The sequence below is a fragment of the Athene noctua genome, chromosome 4 (assembly GCF_965140245.1).
Source record: "Athene noctua chromosome 4, bAthNoc1.hap1.1, whole genome shotgun sequence".
NCBI classification, from domain to species: Eukaryota; Metazoa; Chordata; class Aves; order Strigiformes; family Strigidae; genus Athene; species Athene noctua.
This window is the reverse complement of record NC_134040.1, coordinates 20,984,672-21,002,027: the sequence shown is the minus strand read 5'-3', so window position 1 is coordinate 21,002,027 and position 17,356 is coordinate 20,984,672. Positions and strand designations below refer to the sequence as shown.

The 17,356-nt window shown below is 39.3% G+C and overlaps 1 protein-coding gene across 4 annotated transcripts in view; it reads right to left on the bottom strand.

The window, feature by feature from the left end:
- The window catches only part of TBC1D19 (TBC1 domain family member 19), a 53,615-nt gene extending 43,486 nt beyond the window's left edge, over positions 1-10,129 (bottom strand). For 3 of the 4 annotated variants that reach the window (XM_074903798.1, XM_074903796.1, XM_074903797.1), the window contains exons 1-2: positions 9,981-10,129; positions 19-91 (exon numbers count right to left, since the gene is read on the bottom strand). In XM_074903798.1, coding sequence (XP_074759899.1) covers positions 19-91; positions 9,981-10,079 — 172 coding nt within the window. In that variant the 5' untranslated portion in view covers positions 10,080-10,129. The remainder of the gene's footprint in view (positions 1-18; positions 92-9,980) is intronic. The other variant, XM_074903799.1, reaches the window with a different exon arrangement.
- Between the last annotated feature and the right edge of the window lie 7,227 nt (positions 10,130-17,356).

Below are 17,356 nucleotides of genomic sequence, written 5' to 3'. Positions count from 1 at the left end.
CAATGAAGTATTACAAACCTGATGTCCTCAGAAAATCCTTAATATCTTCTTTTAATGATTCCAGTCTAATTTCCGGTTTGTGTAGGCTAACCTAGTATGAAAAAAATAAATGAATAAATAAGTAAGCACCAAGCAAGCTCTAAAAGGGAAGTACATGGCATATTTTAAATTATTAAATCAGAAACATACATGCTTGACATTGCAAACATAGTAAACTTGGCAATGGTAACTGCAGCGAAAAAAAAATCAGTCCACTTTTTCCTTACTCTATGTCTTTGCTTTTACATCAGTGCTAAAAGCTGTATGTGGCGAAGGAGAAAGAAGGGAGAGGGAGTATGCAGTGACATATATGCTTAATATTCTAAGCAAGTACCCCACATACTTAGCACAAATGCTAGATTCTACATGTTACAGGATTGGTCATAAGGTACGTAAGTAAATAACTAGAATTCACTCACTGTATTCTACATGAAATAATCAAACTGAAAATGTTCCATAACTTCTCACTTAACCTCCCGCAGTTCACCTCTTTCAGATAAGAAACGCTGTCTTCAAACTTCAAATAAAAACTGTGGACAAAACATTCCCCACTGCAGCTGTGACTACTGGGTATATACAGCCTCTTGTAATGAAATGCAATCAACACAGACAATTAGGCACCAACCAGCTTTACAACTGTACCATAACACTACCACACAGATGGTGCTGCAGATTTTTCAGCAACAGCAGGAGAAGCTGCTACACCATCTCCTTCTTCATCTATAGCTAGATCAAGAGGAGAAAACAAATAGACCACAAAGGTCCAAAAGCACAATAATCAGAAACTCAGGAGTTTCTGTGAAGTGACTTCAAACGCCTATTTGCCTGAACATGGAGTATGGCAATAGCCAATTAACACCAGATGATAAAGCTAGAGGTTTAGAAAACAATAGCAATCCTTGCTGCTAACTTGAAAATAACACTGTGTGCAACTTACTCCACTGCCATGACAGCTCAAGGCATATGTTAGAAGCATATGGCCACGTCATCTACCTGGAAATGCGAGGCATCTCTTACCAAAAGCTACTGAGCAATATGCTGCAGGCATACCAGCTGCTGATTCTATTGCAGTAAGTTACGCTGCTATTAAAAATAAACTTACCAGCTTGTGCAGTTTGCCAGCCCTAACAGCACTTGTTGACAGCATGGCATGCTTTAGGTCCATCACACACAACTAACAAACTCCACAATCCTATCATTTGCCCTACAGATTATATATGGAAAAGGGCATTTGCTGTGCTGCACAGCTTGCTGTAAAAGTTGGTCTAGATGCATTATCAATGAAGAATTTTAAGGAAATCTTTCCATTTTCCCTAGCTGAAAGCAGGAATGGCAAATATTTATATAAATAATGCAGAAACTGATAGCATCAGCATTTTTGTTGTTATTCAAAGTCACCTTGCCATTACAGGTATGGAAGGCTTTTATATTTGGTTTATCGACTGCAATAGCAAAGAGACTGTAAGTATGCTTTCTGAGAAAGAAAGGTGATCACAGCACAAACCATAAGGTGTGGTGAGTTGCATAATTCTCATGTCAAATGATGAAGATGTATTCCATTCAACACAATGATAAAAACTGGCAAAGAATCATTGCTAATGGCAAGGAAACATAGATTCTCACAGGAGTTCTTGGACAGCTCACAAAATACCCTTTTAAGCAACAGCCTCAAGGAGTATTTTATGAAAGATTCCTTCCGAACCTACATTCATGTAAAGTTCTATGTCTGTTTTGGACTGATGTATGTCAGGCTGAGTTTAATTTTTTTCTGCTGCAAGGCAGTGTTTTTGTACCTCTCCTGTATGAATTTTAAATAAAATAACACACATCAAACTGGGCAGATTGTATTTCACTGTTCCTCACAAGTTTTTGCGCATGCTGTTGTAAATGTTCAGCTTTGACTTCTGGGCTAAATATGGCCAATTTTATTCCCAAGGTCCATGGTGTGTTTGCCTGTGGGGCCTGATACACGTTTCAAAATACTTTTTACATATACAAAAAAACCCTCACAAATACAACTCATTGACAGATGATGAATCACAACCACAAAAAAAAAAAATGTTTACAGTCTACTAAAAAGTGGGTTCATTGTCTTGACACTGTAAACAGTGCAAGAAGTGACAGAAGTGCAATCAGAAGAACAGTATTTTAATTCTCTGCTGTTCACACTTCTGTAAAATTTGTGAGCTCTTTGCTCACTAAGGTCTGACACTCCTACTGACAACCCTTTTTTTTTTTTTTTTTAAATGGTTTCCTGGAAATTGATAAGCATATTACATTAGGGAGGATAAAGGAGTTTAGTCCACACAGACGACTTTCCATTCTCCCTGACAGGCCAAAAGATACCACAGAGGACTTTCTTGTAAACTGCTGTTCCCAACAGAGCCTGCTCTCCAACTGCAGAACAAAAAAATCAGTGACTCTTCTGTATGCAGCAGGATGGCAGTTGAAAAGGAAGCAGGACAGCACTTTGGAGAAAACCTTCTCCAAGGATTATGTTAGTGCAGCAATCTCCACCAGTTACCTTCACCTCTTCCTGCCCATTTATTCAGTCAAGTTCTATTTCACTATTTCTAGCCCCGTGGCAGCTGCAGCAAATATTCCTACACTAATATTTAATTTAGCAAAACTTCTATTTTTAGCCTCTTTCCTGTGAACTTTTCCTTCTCTTGAATTCAAAATGCCCTACTGAGACAAATTTCATGTAAGAAACATGAAAATCCCCCCCCAAATTATGGGGGCACTTCTGTCCCCGCTCTTGCCATTTCAGGATGCAACTGTCAAAGACTAATTCCATTTCCACTTTTGTTTGCTTCTGGATTATGATCGATACATTCCTACAGCGCCAAGCAGAGCTACAGGGACACAGAAACTGTTACTGTTACAGACTCATTGCATACTGGATTGCTGATCAGATTTCAAATCAGAAATTAGATACCTGAAAGGAGAGTCTGGCAGACAGTCCAGATAGTGGCTACAGCCAGTTCTAACAGAGAAGAACATACTCTAGCTCTGTATCATATAACCAAAGAAGAAAATACTTATTTCAGCAGGAAATCCTTTCAGAATTGCTTTGCTGTAACTTAACAGAATGGTACCTCTTTGGAATTTATATGGGTGCTCATGGGAACTAAATTGAGGTGTCAAGGAGACTTATCAAAGCTGATGTTCCAGCTCTCCCACATACTTTCATCTTCCCTTTGGACTAATGGATCTAACTTACTTCTGTGTTGTACTAAGTTGCAAAATATAGGTGTTTATATTTTAGGTACAGTTTGTTGTAAACTGCTTCATACAACATACTGCCTAAGTCTCATTTGCATCTTCATCCCATATGAGTTTTTGGTAGAATGAAAAATATGTTGACAAAATGTTATTTATATAAAAAGCATTACTATGATTTACACTGATAAAAATGCCTGGCTAAGGATTATCGAGAAAAAACACCTTGATGAGATTTGTACTTATGAATAGAATTCATTTCCTGCATGATCAAAATGCTGCATACAGGTAGAACTACAGACTTTCCAATTTCAATATACACATCTTGATGAAAGAGTATCTTTCTTTTTTTGAAAAAAAAAATCTTGTCATATAAGGAAGCTATCACAAGAAGTAAAGGAGAGTGAGCAATATAAGGTGACAAAGAGTGACAGCCAGACCAGAGAAGTCATGCTCTTCAGAGGCTCCGTCAGGCCAACACAGACTCCTGAAAGGAGACAGGGATGCATGTAGGATATTTCAGAAAGCAATAACAAATTATTTTTGATAAAGTTAATGCCTACCAGTTTCTCTTCCAGTATAACTGGCATTGTGCATATTCTTACGGATAGGACACCAGGGTTCAAGCACTTGGTGTTCATGTTCGTCTTGGTCAGCTTCTTGAAAATCAAGAAGCAATTGGCTGTTAGACATTCCTTCATAAAACAAGGTATCATTACAGCATTTCTTGGCACCCTCGTGTCCTTCAGCTGTAGAAGAGAAAGTTTGGGGACTTTCAAAATTGTGCCAAACCTTCTGAAAGGTACCATTAGCAATCCTTTGTGTACATCTTTGATTTTGGCAAGGTATCCTGCTGAGGTCTGGGCAGTCACCATCATAATCAATACTCCAGATGTATTACCCTTTCTGTATTTGGATGCCGAGATGGAAGAAAATCCAGGCACTCAACACTGATCTGGCTGAAAGCAAGCAAAAGGATAGCACAGCGCTAGGTAGAAAAAGGTGGTGGGTGTAGTAAATTGATTCATAGTGCAACTAAACACTGAGACAAATCTATCTGCAAATTAGTATCTAAATTTGGAAATGGCATACAGTCATCATGACTGGAGCAGCACTGATCATGCAAGAGGACAGATGAGCCATCAAGGCACAGCACTCAAAAAAGTATAGGAAAATAGCTAGAGGACCAGCAACACAGTACAAAGAGGAGGCTTGACAGAACAAAGTGTTCAAACGTAACTTCTGTGTTATTTCTTTTCACAACAAGAATAAACACTGCAGAGAAGTGATCCAACTACATTGAAATGTGGAACTGTATCAGGTGAACACGTATTTTTATCCTGCTGCAAACAGTTCTGCAAATAACTTTACACAACCTAAACCTTTTCACAGGCTATCCACCATAATTTCTCTTCAAGGCCTTTTTGCTTTAGGTAAGTATGTATACTCTCAGAGCATTTATTACTGTTCATTACAATTTTGCACAAATGCACAATGTTTTTAGCTTTTATTGCTATTATTTCACAAATTACAATAAAACACACTACCCCAAATATGGTCCAACTCTAGCAGAAGTTAATTCAATGAAAGCTAAAAAATATTCACCTTTTCCTCACGTTCTCCATTCTGCCATAACTAGATTTTATCAGGATCAAGATGACTTGATAAAAACCACTTCAAGTATGGCCACAACAATTTCAACCTAAACACTCTCCAAATGCTTAAAATTCTACAGATTTAAGGGAGTGGTCTTGGTTTATATATTTCTGTAACAGAAGGAGGGATCATTCTGAGCATAACTAAACAAATTTCAGTAAGCGTAAAACTCTGATTACATTGTCAATTTTCCAAGCCTTCTACATTTCTACAGTAATGACACCAAGGAGAAAAGTAGTGTGAACTTTCTTATACAAGTAAAAATAACTTAGCAGTTCAGAGAGCTTCAACTAGCCTCACAGAGGCATAAACAGCTTCAAATGGTATGTTCTCCTACGAGATATGCAGGATACATTTGTAATAATATAATGTTTATGTTTTAATACATTTTCTAGGTTTTATTTGAATTTAAATTAGCGCTGCAAATAAAATACACACACACAAGGTGAGACATATACATTACTAAAGAAAACTAACTTGTGAATCAAGCTTGCATTGCTTCTGAACGCCATAATCTGATCAACACATACACAACTGCATTCAATTTAAAATTAACTGTACTGCAAATGTTACTGCTGAACCATTTGAACCAAAGTACAAGCTTTATCAGGTGAGGATAGTAAGCCCTTTGTTAAATACAGTGCATGAAAACGAATCATTAATTATCTATGATGACTCATGAGCCTACATTTATTTGCTAAGTTTTATTAAATAAATGGAACATTTCACAGAAACATTCTCCTTCTTAATTTGATCCTCTACTTAAGAAGGAATCAGTACCAATTTCTTTTTTTAACTCTTGGAGAAAAATGTAATGAGAATAATATCCTCAGATATCTTGTAAACCATTCACTCCACATAAATTATTCTAAGACGTTTACCTGTACTCCCTTTGGAAGCATGCAATTGGGCAATACCCCAGCTGCAATGTTCCTAGTGCTCCCCAAGGCAAGCTCCTCTCCTTTGCCCCATTTGAAGTCTTCTGAAGACCCTTACCTCCCACTTTCATTAATATTTCTTTAAACCTTTCTGATAATAGTCACATGTCTGCTCAGAGAGTGATGGCAGAGTCCTCTCCTCTGGACAGTCATTCTGATCATGACACATCTCCTCTCCACACCTTGTTCATACCTTCAGGTATCTCTTAAAATCTTGTCTCACTCCCAAACTTGATTGTCAGAGTGGGGTAGGATGGAGTGTCACAGATGATTCTTAGACTTGAAGTTACCACTTTTAGCCTACTTTGACAGCCATTAACCTGTTTATTTCCAAGTTCTCCTTCAAGCTGTCCCACTACAGACACACCTACAAGACAAAGATCTGAGAACATCTAAACAGAAAATGCCTGGAGGGACTTGTGAGTCCTCCTGTTTTTAGAAAAGGTCTTTACGTATGAACTACTAAGGCGTTTGTTTGTTGGCTTTGTGTTTGTTTTTTTAAACTTTACTTGTTATTTGCCCCTGGCCACTAGAGGTTCCAGACAACTCAGAGTCGGAGTGATTTTTATTAGAGGTTTGTGGAGAACAATTAAGATTGATTAATTTGAATTAATTAATAAAGCCTGACTTCTTTCAAACATAATGAAAAATGATTTGCAGACATGATTGTCTGCAAATGAAAATGTGTTAAAAATGTAGCACTTTTTTCATATATCTGAACTGTTCCATTTTTATTGTCAGTTCACTGGCAAAGATTGTCCCTAAAATAAAATTTTAGCAAGATTTTACAAAAGAAAAAATTTTTTTCAAACTGCATTTTGTGATTGATGTCCACGTTTCAGTTTTTCTAACTACCTCTAATTTTTACCTTTAAAACATTTACATTTCAAAAAGGGAAGAGAAGAATTAAGATAAAAGCAAACAAATTCAGTTACAAACTCAACACAGTGAAACCAAGATCTGATTTCTCCTCCAATACCCCAATAATTGAGCAGCTATTCTACCTGTTGAAAGGCTACTATCTCATATTTTGACTCTTTTAAAGTGTTATTCTTTCCTTTCAACCGCCTACAAAATATGTTCAGAAGAAATTCCAAAGCAAATGACAGGCACCTTTACACTCTTTACTGCACTAATCTCTTTGTATTAACCGCGGACACATTATCAATATATGAAAACTCAACCTACAAGATCAACCTAGCATTTATTTTCCAAATCATCACTAACAAGCATATGACCCTACCTGTACTTCAGTCCTTGGGACAAAAATGTAATTATCTTGGTATCCCCAGAGCTAGAGCTGTGACAGCAAATCATTTGGTGCCCACGCCAAACTTATTTCAAAGAGATTGTGTATCACAGTCCTTGACACTAGCTCAGGCTCTCTGTGACAGCCAAGCATAGTGCTGGTGTGATCAGTCATAACCACAGGGCTACTCTATCACCTATCACAAATAACAACAGGATATTGCATTTTACCCCAAATTCTATCAACTGGTGAAAGAAACTGTTCATTTTGAGGTCTCCTTCCTAGATGTTAAAAGAAGAGATGAATTAGAGTTTTTGTTAATAGTTTGAAATACTGTTTGTGAGACTACATGACCTCTCAAAAATTTCAGATTGTATTATAATGGACCTTAATATCCATTCTGACTCTCATGTTTTCAGAGATCATAAATATTTTTGAGAAAGGAGTATCATCAATGCCAGTTTCTACACTGACAGATAAACATTGATCTTTGTAAAGTTAAAATATAACTGTAGTATAAATATCCAAAACAGTAAGTAAGTTTTATTCTGATGCATTGTTCAACAGATTTCTCAAAATACAGTATACTTCCCCAAAAATAAAAATCATATAAAAAAGGAACACCTAGAGATCAATATTGCAACCAGTGAAGACTAAGCATTGTTCACCAACAGACAAAAAACCTACCATGTCCTATCAATAAACTGGAGTTCAGGTATGATGAATAGCAATATCAAAGACTTCATATCTGGCAATGTAACTTCAGAAATACCTCATGTAATGGGAGGGAAATCAATCATTAATTTAATACAGAGTACAGCAAAATTCCTAAACCTTCATAATTCTGTACAGCTGCTGAGGGATGGACAACGATAAAGAACCCACTAATAGGGCCTTTGCAACCGCATAGTATAGTAATAATATGACCATATGAGCATTATAAATAAAAGTCTATACTGTACAAGAACATAAATGCATGCAAGATCAATAAAAAAAATTCAAGATCAATGAGAATATCATACAAATTCTTGACAAAGACAGACCTAATAAACTATTATTTGGCCCTATTAATTTAAAGTACAAGCTCCAAAGGATGACTCCTTGCATTGAGAAATCCTGTAGTTGATGTATCTAAAAACTTGCCAGTCTTTCAGATCACTACACTGAACTATAGCTCTATTACAAACTCTTCAAATACTTCCTCTAAGAATCAACAGGAATGTGTTACCCTTTTATTTTCTTTCCCCTTAGCACTTCGTATGGACTAGAATAATCTTCTGACCTATATATACACTTTTTTTTTCTTCTCCAAGAAATTTGTAAAACAGTGTTCTGCAAAGCTAACATGACAGATTTGGCTGTGGTCATTACACTGTTTTATAGGTTACCTTTATGCTTTGATTATGCAGAGTTTCCATTTGTGTTGAGAAAATTGATATGCTGGTCAGGGAGGGATTTAGGCATTTAACTGCCCTTTCAGACATCAAACACCACCAAGGAAGGGGACTGCTAAGGTCCTCAGAGTGTCCACGTGTACAAAACGGCTGTACAAAATGGCCATACACCAGCAGCATTTAAGCACCTTGCCAAGTCCTGAGGATGCCAAGCTTCCTCATGTTTCAAAACAAACATGGAAAGTATCAAATGACTGAAATCAGGCCTCACAGGAGACAGAGACAAAAGAATGAATGCAGACATGAATACATACAGGTTTTATTATAACCAGTTAAGTAAGTTGTCAAAAGGGTCCTGTTCACTTCCTGTATTGAGGACAAGGTCTTGAACTTGACTCTCCACACCTCATATCAGGCTATCTATCTGGGATACCAAATTCCCCAACACTTAGCAGAACGCAGTATCTATACTCTTTATAACTGCAGCCCTCTTCAAGTCATGCACATTTGCTTACTCACATATTTAGAGAGCTTTCAGTCAACAGGAGCAAAGGAGACATACATTTTAAAAAGCATTTAAAAACCAAATTATCAAATTTAAAAACAAAACAACAAAACAGAAAAGATACACAGTGATGTCACCTGCTATGGAAGGCTTCAGAGACAAAGAAAAAAATAATTTTTCATTTAAAAACCAACCAAAACTAAGGCAGATAATAGACATTCTATCCTAAGACAATGTATCTTGTACAATTTTAAGCACTGTTTGCAAAAAAAATAAACCCCAGGTTTTTATAAAACCTAACCCAAAATATTTTAGTAATGCACAATAATCGCTATAGCACAGCTATTCTGTTATTATGGTCATGAAAACTGACACAATTTTAATTTGAAACATCCTAAATGAAGTTCGGCTGAAATATGAAAATCTGGTTTCAAGAGCAGTTAAGTTACTAAATATAAAACCGCAACTGTTTCCCCAGCTACAAAAATGTCGTTTCATGTGCGTTTTTCATTTTCACTTCTTTTCACCGTTCTAATTTTCTTAGGGGCACTCGGGGGCGGAGCAGGGAAGGCGGTATTTAAAGCTTTCCAAATTAGAGATTAAAAGACAAAGTGAATAATTTTAGAAACTATTTGAAACACTGAGATTTCAAAAGGATAGGTTTCATATTCACTGCGAAATCCTTCAGTTCCAAGAGGATAAACTATAAATACAACTCTAGAAACCGACCAGACCGCTCTCCGGCCCCGTCACGGAGGGAGGGAGGGGAAGGGAGGCCATGCCAGGCCAGGCCAGGCCAGGCCATGCCATGCCATGTTCCAGACCCCCTGCCCCGGCGGAGGCCGCACGGGCTTGGGCGAGAGGCGAGGGCCGGGAACAAAGCGACAAAGCGCCGGGGGGGGGGGGGGGGGCGGGACGGACGGACACAGCGGAAAAGGGAGGCGGGCCTAGGGGCACAGCGCCCGAACGGGGCTCACCCGGGCCTGTCTCTCCAGTTGAGAGTGGAGGCTGGAGCCCTTCAGCCGCTGCACGATCCGCGCTATGGTGAGGGAGAGCCCGCTGTCCGGGTCCAGCATCGCAGCCCCGCTGCCCGCCAGCGTGCTGCCGCACCGGACGGCTTTGGCCGCAGCACCCCGCCTCGGTAACGGGCGTTACCAGGCAACGGCGGGAGCGGGGCGGGTCCCCACGGCTGCGTCCGGGTGGAAAGCGGCGCCTCACAGAAAGGTTCCCCGCGCCGACAGTGACTTGAGCGGGACAGCGTGCCCGGTGCGGCACAGAACCCCGCGGCCTCAGGGAACCCAGGAGGCCCCAGGCTGCCCCCAGAGCCGAGGAGGCCGCCCCGGTGGTGCCTTTAGCTGCTGCCTCTCCCCGGGCGCCTGGCAGGCCTCCTCCAGGCCACAGGCCACACACACCTTCGGCTGGATAGTGGTTGCCTAAAGCTCATGTGCCGCTTCTCTTTCCTGAATAAACGTTCCTAATTTATCGCTGCGAGAAAGGAAGTCGGAAATAAGTGTAAGTAAAGCCTACGTGTGAGCCTGGAGCTTTGGTCACGCAGCCTGAGTCCAGCACCTGGCCCCGCTGGTGTTGGTGACATCCAGATGTGCCTGGCCTGTTGGCCCTGCCCTTCACTTCTGTGGGCCTCACAGAGAAAAGTGTCCTCATGCCCACAGGCCGTGCATTCAGCCTTATGTGTGTGTCCCAGTGCTCACCTAGCAGAGGCGGGTTTAGGACAGCAACCCATTAAGGCATTTGTAGCTGCTGTCACTACTAGTTGCCACCTGGCAGGACTGTAACTGCTTATGAGAATTCCAAGTCTGTCTCACTAATGAGTTATGATAAGTAGTATCTTACATCATCATTACTTACCTGGTTGTCCTCGCCTTGGAAAGGACTAAGCTTTCTCGTACAGCCAGCTATTGCACCTCAGCTGAGCCGCTGCAGTCAATTGCTACAAGGCATCATTTTCTTGAATTGCTTCTCAGCTAGAGCTGACAGTGAAAGGGCTTCAAACCTTCAAACTTCACTTCAGAAGTCAGAAAGATTAGCTTAAAAACATCCTTAGCTGCAGTTTAAGTGGCTTCACATTAGTATGAGGTAGTGGGATTCATATCATTAAAGCTTGAGAGACACATTTAAAAGCTGCTTTTTAGGGCCTGAGATACCACATCCAGAAGGGGTTGAAATAAATAAATTAACAATCAGAATCCAATCTAACTGTTAAGCAGGTATTCTTTTATTGGCAGCGCTGGGGTCACCCCAGGGATTCCCCAAAGGGCTCCCAAGAATTAGCAAGGGACATCAGTTTACATACACACAAATTATACATGTTCATTAGATTTCCTAGAAAGGGGTGTCTTATGATAATGAATTCCTGGAATTCATTTACATAGCCCAAGCATGCATACTGAAAATAGGGTGAGGGTCTTTGGTGGTCAAGGGAGGAAGTAAGTAGTCTTCTTCATCATGTTTGCCTCTTTCCAGAGTGTGCACCATAAAGTAAAGTCCAGGTGTCTCCCTCCTAAATCAGCAAAATCATTTTTTCTATAATAGAGTCTCTGAATATCTTTTTTAGAGCCCCCCTTATCTCATTCTAGGAGTTGCCCAAGTGTTCACTGAAGGCCTTGAGTCTGCTATCAGTGGGGAGCCTAACAAGCGTTTCAATCTTACCTAAATAGACAGAGACCTGAGGAAAGAGTTGAGAAGTTAGGAGTCCTTAAGAAACAAATGAAGCAAAACACAAGCAAAGCTTTGAAACAAATCGAAGCAAAGACAAGCAAAGCTTTCATATATCACATCACAGTTTAGTCTTAATAATTGTTAGAAATTAATTTGCTTGAGCCCTTTCATTCCCTTTCAGTGTGAAGAGCTAATTCATTCCCAAGGCCCCTTTCTGTGTGATTCTTGAGGAATACTAGTTGACCTGTACTGAGCTGAAGTTTTATTGTGCTCTTGAATATTTTACCCCTGTCTGCAAAGCATGGTGAAGCATTAATTCAGGCTCAATACCAGGGGCTGACACAGCCCTCACTTAAGCAGCGCAGCTGTGTGGCACTATGTACATCTCATTGGGTGGTGTAAATTCAAGTAACTTTCATCCACTTAGTCCTTCTCAGAAAACTTACTCCTGTGTCCATCAGTAACAGGACCACGTAATCAAATTCTCACTTAAGTGAATTTACTAAGCCAAAATATTAATTTTGAAAATCCCAGAATAATTAATAAATAAGCTAAGAGAGTTCAGGGAGGTAACATGGGAAAGCTGATCATTGACCTCCAAAGCCAAACTTTAATAAACACCCTTTTCAGCTCTGAGAATGGCCATACCCCTGTAAAACAAAGAATGTTTCAAGATTCTGAAATGTCAGGTTGTAAATTTTTCACTGCTGTGAGTGATGCACATGTGAGGAAATGAAGATAGATGTCATCAGTTACCTTGTAGACAAAACAACTAGATATAATGGGTATAAAAATGCACCTGAACTCATCTGTCTGCAACCTCTTTTGACTTATCTGTGAGCATTTCTGGGTAAAATAAAAGTTTAAAGAATAGTAATAGAAGATCAAGATAAAAATTCTTTAACCAACTGTAGAGAAACCTGAAAATGTTACATGCTAAATCAAAACACTGAGGAGAGCTCAGTTCTCAATTCATGAAGAGCATGGGGATATCAGATGCCCAGTTGTCTACAAATGCCTTGAATGTCTATTCTGATTTACATCAATTTTTCTGTCAGTTCTGCACTTACATGCATATGTTAAGGGGCAAGAGTGAGCACATTTTTTTTCTCTGTGTATTGAGAGTTAATTAAATATTTTCCTACATTCCCAACTGAACAAGCATACAAAGTATAATAGCTTTTTGTGCTAATAAAATTCTGCAAAGAGTTCATATGAAGGCAGTAGCTTTCCTTTTTTTTTTTTTTTTTTTTTTAAATTGAGGAGAATTATTTGTTTGCATAGGAACTTTACAAGCACATGCAGAAAACCAGGGCGTGCCACTAAGCTCCACAGCTCAATGCCTGTAAATCCAGGGTTTTACATTGCATCTGCAGTGTGAGAGGAAGCCCTCCCGCCTTGCCTGGCACTATCCTCAGCAGCATTTTCTTTTCCAGTTTTTGAGAGAACCTGTGGACTTCCACAGAGATGGCAATCTTGCATTGCATTTGGTAAGTGTGTTATTTATCCAGACTGCTTGATACGTGGGGTCTCAGGGGTTGAGTACATTCCTACTGGTAGCACAGCACGGTGTCTGGCTGTTTCCCATGCTGTGATCTGCAGGCACCACATTCAGCCAGATGGCTGGTGGTGGAGGTGCACAGAAGCTACCACACCTTGCTGGTTAGAAGTGTGAGTTCCCCAACTTGGGGAGTATGGGGAAATGATACGTCAAGTGAATTTTATGTGCAATTCATAAGACTTTGCAGGTCTGTAAAAGACATCCTTACATCTATAGGTCAACAAAACAGGAGAAAAAGCTATTGTCAGCTGTGGATGAGGAATTTCCTTCAGTTGACTACCTCTGCTCCAAATCTGCCTTTGTTTGTTACCCTCTGTATGTGCACATCTGTCACTCTTCTAGGCTGTTTTTCTAGGCTATTTCCAGTCTGGTTTTCTTCCTCCTGTGCACTGGTTTTCTCATTGGTCAGTTACATCTCCAATATGGTAGGAAAACTTCTTGTAAATGCCAGTCAAAGCTAAAAAGTGAAGCAATATAAAGAGATAATCTTTACAGAATCTCACTGAGGGCTGTTAACAGCTTCTTGTGTATCCTTACCATATCCAGTTAAGAAATCTCATGCTCAAGTGTGTGCCTCTTTTGTTTCCTTACAAGGAGCTTACTGCATAGCAACTTGAGAAATACAGGATCATTGTTAAAAAAATATCACTTAAATAACAGGCACTGGCAGAAATCCCAACCAACTCTTTAGCCTGTCCCCCTGGTATCACATGACTGGTTTAATTTGGTTCATGTGATGTGTTTGACAATTACTGCTTTTTCATCATGATTTACTTTTAAATTGCAAGTAAGCAACTGCAGTACAGTCAGTGTAGAGTGGTGTTACGATGTCTAGTACCACATACCACAGGTAGCTTGCTGGTTTTATCAGAAGGACTGGTGTAGGCATCACTGTTTTTCTATTTTGTCCTTTTTTGGGGGTGGTCTTTCCCTCTCTTTGTCTCAGTCCTACACCTTTGAACACTTCTCTCTTCCCTTTTGATTCCACCTCCATTTACAGCTGCAGTGCTCTACAATGTTATACCTGTCTTTACGGTCTTTTGCGTCAAGTTACTGCAGTTAGCTGTACCTGATACTGGTATCCCAAGTGTCTTCTGTTTATCTGCCACTGCAGGTCTGGAAAGCATCGAGAATTTGTCAAGGGAAAGTAAAACTTACATAGTCAGTATCTGAAGTGTTTCACCCATATTCTCTCCCTCTTTCCCCTGGTGGGTTTTTGATTGAGGAGAGGATATGAAGCAACAGATAAATCATACTGTTTTATTTAAGGCCACATGAGACAAAATACACTTTAATTCTTCCAAATGATTCTGAAGACCAGTTTATTTCCTGGAGTGTAAATGCAGTCAGTAAAAAGGAAAAACATCCAAAGGATGCACTGAATGCCTGGAAGCTTGTCTTTTTCTATACAATGTTAGCTGACCTAATAAAAACCAGGGCTGTCTGCAGGTTATCCGCAAAGGAGGCAGCTGCCTTATATGACAGAGTAATGGCTGAGAGAAGTCAACAAAATCCCAGCAGTGTCAATAAAGTTCCAGCAGTCCCAATCCCAAAATCCCAGCCCCAGAACTTTCAGTCAGCTGCTCCCAAGACGCTCTTCCCCTAAGCAATTCACAACACTCACGATGCCCTGATCTCACCTTCATCTTTCATTCTTTTGCTGCTAGGAATGCCAAGTCAAGAAGTCTCCTCTTAGGGCTGCTTTCTCTGCTGGGGAACAGGAGTGCAGAGGGATGGGAGGGGGGACACTGCCCCTTTATCTGTGCTGAGGGTGGGTGCATTCATGCAGTCAGTGCTGGCAGGGTAAGGAAACGAGGTACGGTGCAGAATAGGACTAAGCATGCAATCATTGCCACTTACTATTGTAGATAAGCCACTTACGTTTCCTTGACACCCTGAGTAATAGGGGGTTAATGCTGTCCGGCGAGGGCTACATATTGCATTCACCCTGATAATGTATCATAAATATTGTGTAGATCTCCAAGCCCTTCCCTTTTTTTTGTGCTACATGAGACACTTCCAGGAGAATGAGAGCATGTGCAAGCCCTAATGACGGACTGGGTCACATGTAAGGATGGCTGTGTCCCAGACAGATCAGTTAAGTGCCACAGAAACCCGGGTTTAAAAAAAAAAAAATTTTAAAAAACACAAAAACCCCAAAACACCCCAAAATAACCCAACAGCATTGCTACCAAAACAAAAGAATAAGACATTAAAAGAAAAAAAATCCAAACTCAAACAAAAACCACACACATCCTCCCCACCTCCAAAGCCCTCCAAATTTGCTTTTCTTCAGACAGAGTAACAGGGCATTTTTATCCCTTCAGGTGAACTGGATACTTGTGTTACTGTTTTGGATTTTTTTCATCGAAAAAGCTACTCCTGTCCAGACCTTCATTTCTTCTTTCTCCACTTGGAACCATTTTAACTCATAAGGGTTTACAATCCATAACCCTAGTCCTCCATCTCAAACTGTCAGCAGAACTTCACTTGTGAACTGAAGCGTCGGGTTCAAACAACTACTCCCTGGCTTTCTCATCCAAGCAAATTCTTTCACAGAACATCATATTCAGTCCTATGCTCAGTGTGCTCACTCTTTATATTAGACTAATGTATATTAAACTTTAATCTCAGTTTGGGCTAATCCTTCAAGCTCACCTTTATAACATCCACTGGTTTCCTTGTGCAATCAGAACCATAATATATTGCTTGGTGCTGATAAGAGAGGTGTGACAAAAAATAAATTTCTTTCAGTGACTCAGCCTCATCAATTTCAAGCTTTAGTCAAATTACTGCCCAAAAAGTGACAATGTGTATTTTGAAAAATTTCAATCCTTTATTTAAAATAATCAGTTCCCGTTGAGTAGTGAGATTTTTTTTCCCAAATACCACTGATGCAATCTGAAGAATGTAAGAAGCTTAGATGATGTATCTTCACTTACCAGGGCAGAAAACATATCTTATTGCAGACTATTGTTCATGAGAAGTAATATATTTTATGTAATACGTGGCTGAACTTGAGAGCTAGTCTTTGACTACCAATGACACCAAGGATTATCAGTCAAGTTTTAGGACTTTCATGTTGCTTCAGTTCTTGATTTTAGGTAATTTCCTACTAGACCTTGGCTTTAGATAGGTATAAGCCTCCCTAAAAAGGATCACGTATCTCAGGTCATAATATCTATTACTGGTACTTTTTAATAGCATTGCTGAGTCATAGCAGCAACTGTGAGTTACCAGATATATAACACAACTAACATGCACAGTCCCTAATTTTTCTAGTGTTACTATATTTAGTCCATTTTTCATGGGTTTTCTTATTAATCAAGTGACATGGGTTTTAGAAGTAACATTCTGTATCTTTTGGTTCACAAAATCCCATGTGTACTTTGACCATATTTTAAGATATAGGATTTCTTGGGCTTAAACAGAAATGGAGTCTATTGATCTAGATCCATTTTGAAGAAAAATACATGTTCAATCACAAATACAGTTTATACGCTGAGTAGTTTATGCACTTCATACATAGCATGTATTTTATATCTTAATCTTAAAATGTATATTCACCTATCAGCAAGTGAGGCTATGTGATGTAAATACAAGAAGAACTTGGGTTTTATCTGACAGGAAGTATTCCCTTTTTCAAAATATCTAAAAAATATATGTGGTGGAGTTTTATATCTACTATTTTAAAATATTGAAAACTCCATTTTTCTATTATACAGTATTGAGCATTACTCCACTAATATAACTTCTTGATACTATATCCTACTTATTGCAGTAAGGGAATTTGTCTTCTGTGGAAAATGTAATAAGTGTTTTAAGGTAGTCTGTTATACTTTTGTTCCCTGTCCGGAATATATACAATTTATTACAGAGTCATGTCAGTGTGTCCAACAACCAGCAGGCCACCCTGAATACATTATTTAGTGTCTAAATCATGGCTTTCTGAATCATTAAGAAGAACTATAAACTTCAGTGGCAGAACAAGGATATCTCCTTGGGCATTTTTTATTCTTCTGATTAAGATTTTATGGCAATTAAATTGGATTAATCCTTTTTACATTGGTTGTGGTAAATAGCTCTTTTTCAAACTGGCATCCTGCCACAAGTGGG